Genomic DNA, 9,141 nt, shown 5'->3' with positions numbered 1-9,141 from the left:
GTGGTGGTGGGCATTATAATTATTAACATGAATATATAAGACAAAAACCAAGGTTTAATAAAAATAATAATAATAATACATAAACAGAATAAAATCAATAAATATATTCTAATCAAAGTTTCCAAATATTTATTATTTATAATACACAATTTTGGTCTCTGAAACTCAAATGTATTACAACTTCTGTATTAGAATTTAGGGCATCTATAATGCGTTGACCTTCATAGAGTTTAATGGATTATCACATCATCTTTCTACAATCCATACAACTTTATTATTTTTTCTCTACAATGCATTGTACTCTATAAAGTTCAATAGAATGTTATAAAATGTTATTTATAGTAAATATTTATAAATTAAAAACTTTTATTTTTCCTATTGAAATAGCCATTGAATAGGGATGTCAACGGGGGCAAACGGGGCGGGGAGTGCATCTCCCGCCCCCGCCCCTGAAATTTCCCCGTCCCCCCGCCCCCGTCCCAGGAATGTTCAATTTTCCTACCCCCGTCCCCGCCCCCGAATCCCCTTTATTACTCCCGCCCCCGCCCCCGATTGATTTTGGGCTACTTTTTTTTTGGGCTAAAAGAAGTTGTTATTTAGACTAAAATAAGCTATTTTTTAGGTAACAAATAATTATTTATAGCAAAATTTTATATGTTAAAAATAAAAAAGTTATGGCATTTTAAAAAATTATACTAACAGCTTAAAAACATGTTTTTTGATTAATTTTGGAAGCTCAAAATCATGTTATAGTTTATTATATTTATATAATTAATATATGTAAATATATGTGTAATTTATTAACGGGGTCCCCATGGGGATTTCGGGACGGGATTGCCTACCCCCGACTCCGCCCCCGAAATTAAAACGGGCGTTAACGTTGTCCCCGCCCCCGATTTTTTTTAAAAAAAATCCCTCAAACGGGACGGGGCCCCCACGGGACTTTTTGACATCCCTACCGTTGAACTCCAAATCCATTAAATGTCAAAGTGAAATCTCATAATGATAGAGTTTAATCAATTAAATGATATATATACTTACGAGCTCATTCAATTTTTCCCTTAAATTCACTATTTTAGATGCTTTTATATTGAACTTTTAATTTGGCAGTAAAATTTTATGGAAAGAGAATCAATTGTATTAATTTTTATAATAAGATTAAGTGAGTTAGATGTAGAAGATTTTAGTTTCCTTTAAATAATTATGAGTCGAACTAATGAGATCTTTAAACTATTTTAAAGTCCCATAAGTAATTTTCTTTTTTGTACTTTTATTCTTTTCTATTATCTAAACTAATTATAACACTATATTCAGGAATCAAACAACCCCCATTCTCCATCCCCACCCCCACCAACCCTCTACATCCTTCCTTCCATTTTTATATACCATTTGAGTGCACATTATATTGACCAATAGTCACATACCTCTTTTATCACAAAACAAGATCAAGCGATCGAGCATGGAGAATGCAACTCATGTCAACCAATTCTCATCTTCCATGTCTACCACCACCTCCACCTTCACCACTTCTGCCCCCAGAACTATTACATGTCGTTCAAAGGAGTGCAAGTCACAGAGAGGCTCAGTAAGAGCTCGAAAGGGAAACAATGGCAATGAGGAAAAGAAACTATGTAAAACTGGTGGTGACGCTAGTGGTTGTGGTGGTGAGGATGGTGAAGAGCACCACACCTATCGAGGTGTACGAAAGAGGAGTTGGGGAAAATGGGTGTCGGAAATACGTGAGCCACGGAAGAAATCAAGAATATGGCTTGGAACATTCTGGACGGCAGAAATGGCAGCTCGAGCACATGACGTAGCTGCTATAGCCATAAAAGGCACCTCGGCCTACCTTAATTTCCCTCATTTAGCACATCTACTTCCACAGCCTGCCACCAGATCACCCAAAGACATCAGGGAAGCAGCCGCAAAGGCTGCCGCCATGACATGCGGCGGAGATGGAGATGGAGCCGAAGCCGAACCAGATAGCCAACCCATACTTTCTCACTCTCAGTCATCAACCACCTTATCATCATCGGAAAACACCCAAGATGGAGCAGAGCCAGAAAGCCAAGAAACAATGGCTTCCGACGATGATACATTCTTTGACTTGCCAGATCTTTCCCTCCACAACACCGACCTGAGCGACGGTTTTTTTAATGCTTCATCGTGGCAGGTAGTGGCCGGTGTTGATAGTGCCTTCCGGCTTGGAGCTGAAGAGCCGTTTCTATGGGAGATATACTAGCTATAGCTTATAATCAAAAGTAAATAAATAAAGATATATACTGTAAATTATTACTGTATATATTGGACACAATTCTAGTCCAATATATTTTATTTAGTTTTAAAAAAATTAACGTGTATTAATTTATATCGATATAAGTTCGAGTTTTTTCTCTATTTTTTTTTTTTTATCATTTTAATATAAATTTACTTCTAAAACTATTGTTAGGATTTTATTACTATTTTATATAATTTCAGTAATACATGTGATATAGAACAAAAAGCCCAATAAAACAAGAACATAATATTCATCTAAAAATTTATGAAAACATTCACTCTAAATAAATTTATGAGATTATATCTTTGATATGCAGTCAAATTATAAATATGCACAAAATATGAAAATGTGATGTGAAATTGTTGTCAAGTCATTTTTAAATGAGAAAAATATTATCACATAGGCGGACCACATATTAGTTATTACTCAAGATGTTAGCATCTATTATGGCATACCTCCCTCTCTATTCACTCGTCTTACGCACTCTATCTCTCTTCCCATTGGTGAGAATATATTGAATACCATTTTTTAACCTTGGTGAGAATCTAGTGGAAGGGTGTTGGATGAAATGGCCATCTCATTTATGCATAAGAATCTTCAACCATTCCTTTTTAGCCTTAAAAAACAAGTTCTTCTTGGTGGCTCTAATTATTAAAGATGCTAGAAAAAGTATCTTGGATTGCTTGCATGGAAGATAGCACTCGGTCGGGTTGGTTAATTAGACTCTTGGATTGTATATAGACACTCATCTTTATCTTAGATTTCTTATATATTGTTTTCCCTTGAGATGAATCATGATTGAATCATGAATCTTACACTCTCTCTAGTTATGTGGTTGTCCTGGAGGCATCGTGTTTTACATAGTGGTAGGGAATATGTTGTCTTGAATGGTCTCTCAAGCATCTAAATCCCTTTCAGTTGTTTTGATATGGAAGATGGATCATTGATGATTTATTGCTCAATCAATATTGTTGGGAAACACTAGTACATAACCTAATTAATAGTGTGATGAGTTTTTTTTTTTTTTTTTTTTTTTTTTTTTTTTTTTTTTTGGCGAGGTGCAAGTGTAAACCGCAACATTAAAACACTATAGCATTAATAAACCAAAAAACTGCATCATTTAAAGCATTTGTTTGTGCGGTTTTCATATATCTGCAGTAAAAGACAATAAAAACTCATTATTTGGTGTGTTTGTTCAAAACCACACTATTAAACATATTTAAAAAAATTGAAACTGCATCACAAATTATACGGAATCAGATTAAAAGAAAATCACTTCCCTCTAAAATTTTCATCCTAATTTTCATTTCTCTCCTATATTTTTGTAATATATATATATATATATATATATATATATATATATATATATATATATATATATATATATATATATATATATATATATATATAGGAATGAGTTCTATGGAAAACAAATAACTAGGGCAACATCTATCGGAACCAATAATCAAATGACACGTGTCCATTTCTTTTTTCACAAGTAATGTATTGTGGAAGTTATTGTGGAAGTGATGTGTTGTCATGTTTTCATTGGTTCAAATATGTGTTGCCTAATCATTCATTTTCCATATAACTCTTCCCTATATATATATATATATATATATATATATATATATATATATATATATATATATATATATATATATATATATATATATATATATATATGAACAATTATTGTATGGATATAAGAACCAATCAAAATTTAGTAAAAATTAAATCATTAATTATGTAAAAATTAAATCATTAATTAAATGAATAAGGGTTGATTAGGAATATTATATAATTATTAAAAAAATCAAAATTAAAATCTATTGGTATCTCTAAAAATCTGCAAAAGTTTCTTATATAGTCGTTCAAATAGTCCTTACCCCACAAACACCATCGTTTCATTAATCTCCGCCGGCAAGAGGTTCCTCGCCACCAAACTCAAGAACATTACAGCAAAGGTCTTCCACCCATCCCAAGATCTTCTGCCGGCAATTGTGAACGGCCTTAACCAAAAGCCGTGAGACCCAAAACACCAAATGGTAGAAATAGATTAGTCAATCCCAAATTATGAATTTAAACCAATACCCATCATCATGATTCATAATCGCAAACTTTTTAAAGATTTTTTCTACGATAAGTCAAAAGCTATCATTTTTATTTCTTATTGTTGATTTTCCTTTTTCACAGATGGCAACATTTTGTTATGAAATATCACTTGGGATACTACTATTGGGAAACCGGGGAAATCACCTCAACCTTATTTATTTTCATAATTTTACATGAGGTGGGTTGTTATGAAATATTTTTTGTCTTTTAATTAAAGTTTTGTCTTTTGGGTAATGGGTATGCAAGCGATGGTGTTATTGTATATTTGTATCTGATGATGGAAAACCGGAGAAATCACCTCAACCTTATTTATTTTCATAATTTTACATGAGGTGGGTTGTTATGAAATATTTTTTGTCTTTTAATTAAAGTTTTGTCTTTTGGGTAATGGGTATGCAAGCGATGGTGTTATTGTATATTTTGATCATCATGTGTTTGTTAATTTGCTTCAATGAATACAAATATCTTATGGTTTACCATTTTTATATTGATCTTTTAACATTTTTAAGTATTATTGTGTTTTTCACAAACTTCTGAACCCAAAAAAGAAATTTTCTTCATCTTTTATATTTCCATAGACAACATATAAGGCTTGATTTTTTTTATTCTTTTCTGAATTGTGATTTTTGTTATACTATTAATTCTTTATTTCTAGTTTTGTTTTTTAGTTGATTGAACATTTTTTCTTATAGTAATTTGTGTTAGGTTCATATGTACATAAAAATGAAGATCCCCAAAACTATCTTGACTATCTCGACCACTCAAATTAATGGTTTGTTACATTCCTTTTTTTGGTTTGTTTAACATTCTAAATTTTCATTTTGCATTCATATATAATAATGACAATGGGTCATTCTTCTAGAATTGAATCTAGTTCTATAGGAATGGAATCACAAATTTCAATTGTGTCGGAATGGAATCATGATATTTTATCACTAATTTGTGTATTTACTACAATTCTTGGTTATGAATTTTGGTGCAATTCACAAGTCTTCAGATTTGTACAAAAGACTTACTTTTTTATTTTTCATTTGCTAATGTATTATTGGGTTCTAAACTACAATTGGATTTGGTTTCACAGATGCTTGAAGAACGGACCATAAAATTGAAAGTGATTTTTAGCAACAATATTCTTTTAGAATTTATTAGTGTCTTTTGTTAAATTTTGATTTTTCTTTTCAATTTTAACCGTTCTTAGTGTTATTCTTTAATAGTAAATGTAATTCTTAGCAATTCTTACCCATATTCTTTAAGAATTAATGTAATTTTTGTTTTTATTCTTCAATTGATGATTCAAGAATTTGTTGTTCTTCAAGAAGTTCATTCCATCAAATATTTATTCTGTCAGAATATTTATTCTTTTATGGTTCAAGAATATTTTAAGATACTCATAAACATATTCTGTCAGAATGAACCGAAATAAAAGAATTATTATCTATTAAAATCAAAATTTTAAAATTAAGAGAATTAATTACCCCTAAAAATCCGAAATTTCCTTTTTCAAATGTAGTTTAATTGACTAAAATACCCTTTATACTAAAATTTATGGCATTATATAGTACATGATATCTCATAGTAATATTATAGACCCTCAACTCATGACCATTCATTTTATTTATCTATTGGTCCAGAATTATCTTTATGATCACACAATAGATATCATACACATTATAATATATATATATATATATATATATATATATATATATATATATATATATATATATATATATAGAAAAATAGAAATCGCAATGGGAACCGCAGTAATAAAAGTTTCTCACTTCCCTCTAAAAGATTCATTCTAATTTTCATTTCCCTCCTAAATTTTAGTTATGGCATTAATAAAGATTGGGGATAGCATTAATTAAGTATGTGTGCCTTGTACGGGTGCTTTTTCCCTTTACATAGAACACAAAAAACATATCTTTTTTTTTGCATCCTTGTTTTTTCTTTATTTTTTTAATCACATTTGGTTTGTTTAAGGTGAAATAAGTCGGTGGTTCGGAAATATGTAGGAAACTGTATTTTCATTTTTAAAACAACCAAAACACTCATTTATCATTTACTCAAATCCTTAAAGATATTTTATAATAAAATAATTATCAGAGTACAATCCCAAAATCTCAAGATTGCGGAAAATATGGGTGTATGCGTTGATCAAGCCGGAACCTTCCCTTACGAACCAGAAGTACCTGACACCATAAACAACAACCGTAAACACAAAGCTTAGTGAGTTCCCCAAGTACCACATAGCATACATAACATACGAGTCATACATATCAAATATGCAATATGTAACATCCGTCTCTCGAGGTATTAATTAATTAATTATGCAACTTAAAAATATATTGGACTATGGTTGGACTTGACATATGGATTGGACTTTAAGAATCTTGGGCCGAGATGTAGACTGCCCATAAGCCGTACGCAGGGCGTAACCCTGCATACGCAGGGCATAGTGTAATTGGATGCGCGGGTCATGAGAGGCGTACGCACAACGTACCATAAGGTACGCCCAACATACGCGATCAAACACTAAACCCTAATTTCAGGGTTTAAGAGGTATATAAACCCCATTATAGCCCCCCCTGGTTTTTTATTAGCCTCCTCACCAACAAAAAAACGTAATACGCTCTTATCCTCTTCATTGTGTGAAATTGCTTTTTGTGAGTGCATTTAGTAAAAGAAAGTTGTGAAGAAGGGAAGAAAAGGTTGGAGAAGAAGCTTGATCTCAAGGATCCGGACTAACCTCACCCCTTTGTTATAAAAAGAAGGTATAAAGCACTTAACTTTCTTCCTCATATTCTAGATCTATAGTTATGGGAGTTTTGGACCTCTTTAGGTCCAAAGGTTGGACCTTGACCTTGTGAATCCGTTTTTGAGCTTGGGTTTGCCATCCTTGAGGCTCAAAACACCTTCTTAGCAATAAAGTTTCAATCTTTGAGGCTTTCATGAAGCCATGCATGAGATCTAGTCATTTCCATGGAATTTGATTATTGTTTTTAGAGTTTGAGCTTATGTGAGTCATGCAAGCCATCAAGTAAGCAACTTTATGGCTTAAGGCATGGAATAAGACTTGGATCTAAGTTTGTAGCTTCTGACTCGGATTATTAAGCACTTAATAGAGAAAGGACCTAACAGGGTACTACGCTGAGCGTACGTGTAGGTACGCCCAACGTACTCGCCATCAAGCAGTTACGCTAAGCGTACTCTGGAGTACGCCCCGCGTAGCGCAGTCAGTTTGGATCTTGAGTTTTGGGCCTCGGTTTGGGCTGTATTTTGAACTTTGGGCCTTAGTGGGCCAGCAGGAGTTAGTGAAAATGGGCCAAGTATAGGTTTTGGGCTTAGGGTAAGGCCCTATAAAGGAATTTGGCCCAATTTAGCAAATTAGGCCATTAATGGGCCAATAGTGGCTTGAGAAGTCTATCTAGTGATTATGCCTTCAGAACTCAGATTTTGGGCCAAGGGCATTTTTGGGCTTAGGTAGATCCATATGAGGAGTTAGGCCCAAATTAGAAAATTGGGCCATTAGTGGGCCTTAAGTGGTCCATTGATGGACTTAGAAAGGATTAAAGGGTTTGGGCCTTGGTTATGACCCACACCATATCAGGGGTAAAATAGTCATTTTACCTATAGAAGAATCCTCATTTTGATTAAGTGTTTTATTGGTCATGATAGCCGAAGAGCAACCGGTACATCAGTTAGGGATCCTTCACTCAGATTTTCAGCAGTCAGCTCTTCGAGGCGAGTTTCCTTCTAGTAGGAACGGGTCTACGACCACAATGTCGGCCCGTATAGATATCAGTAGTTCCGGACTGCGGTTCAATGTCGGGGTGGTCCCAAGAAGTAGTTCAGTATGCTTGATGTCTTTGTGATTCAGGCATGTCTATGTGTTATGTGTTCCAGACTGCGGTCCGATGCAGTATGCAGTATATGTGTTATTGTTATATGTTATTATTATGTTATGCTATGTTTAGTCAGTTCCGGACTTCGGTCCGATGCAGTGGTCAAGGCCCTAGTTAGTTTCGGACTTCGGTCCGATGCAGTGGGCAAGGCCCTAGACAGTTCCAGACTTCGGTCCGATGCAGAGGGAAAGACCCTAGTCAGTTCCGGACTTCGGTCCGATACAGAGGGCAAGGACCTAGTTAGTTCCGGACTTCGGTCTGATGCAGTGGGCAAGGCCCAGTATGCGCTTTATATGTTATAGTATGGTATGTGGTAGTTTGGGGGAGCTCACTAAGCTTCGTACTTATAGTTTCAGTTTTGGTTTCAGGTACTTCAGCTAGTAAGGGGAAGGGCTCGGGATGATGACATGGCACCCACCACAGTTTTAGCCTGGGAGTTAGACTATGATATTTTAGACATGATTTGACATCAGTTGTGATATGAGACATATTTTATGACATTTTGAGACACACGACTTATGGTTTTCTTATATTATATTCGGATATTATTGTTTTAGTAATGTTTTCAAACGAAATTTTTGGCTTGTATTTTTGGGATGTTTCAAGTTGGTATCAGAGCCTTGGTTTGAGAGATTCGGACACACTTTCGGGTGTGTCTGAACTCAAACTAAGTAAATGGTGTAAGGTTTTCAAAAGAAAAACATTTTCGAAAGAAATTTTTGAAAAAGAAACTTAAAAAGAAAAGAGTTTGGAAAGGAGAAAGGGGTGTGGTGCATGTGATCAGTCGAGATCAAGTAAGTACTCCCAAATTACCAATACAAGTTTATGTTATGATTATCAGTT

At 33.9% G+C, this 9,141-nt stretch overlaps 1 protein-coding gene across 1 annotated transcript; it reads left to right on the top strand.

The window, feature by feature from the left end:
* The first annotated feature begins 1,354 nt into the window (after positions 1 to 1,354).
* LOC111909511 (ethylene-responsive transcription factor ERF038) lies at positions 1,355 to 2,398 on the top strand. Its single transcript, XM_023905323.3, has one exon. It carries the CDS (start codon positions 1,460 to 1,462, stop codon positions 2,240 to 2,242), a length of 783 nt encoding a protein of 260 aa, XP_023761091.1. The 5' UTR covers positions 1,355 to 1,459; the 3' UTR covers positions 2,243 to 2,398.
* Positions 2,399 to 9,141: the final 6,743 nt, after the last annotated feature.

Source organism: Lactuca sativa, chromosome 4 (assembly GCF_002870075.4).
Source record: "Lactuca sativa cultivar Salinas chromosome 4, Lsat_Salinas_v11, whole genome shotgun sequence".
Classification (NCBI taxonomy): Eukaryota; Viridiplantae; Streptophyta; class Magnoliopsida; order Asterales; family Asteraceae; genus Lactuca; species Lactuca sativa.
This window is presented reverse-complemented; position numbering and strand designations above follow the sequence as displayed.

What these genes read in the sequence shown, in the direction of transcription:
- LOC111909511 (XM_023905323.3), top strand. Translation starts at nt 1,460, where the DNA reads ATGGAGAATGCAACTCATGTCAACCAATTCTCATCTTCCATGTCTACC.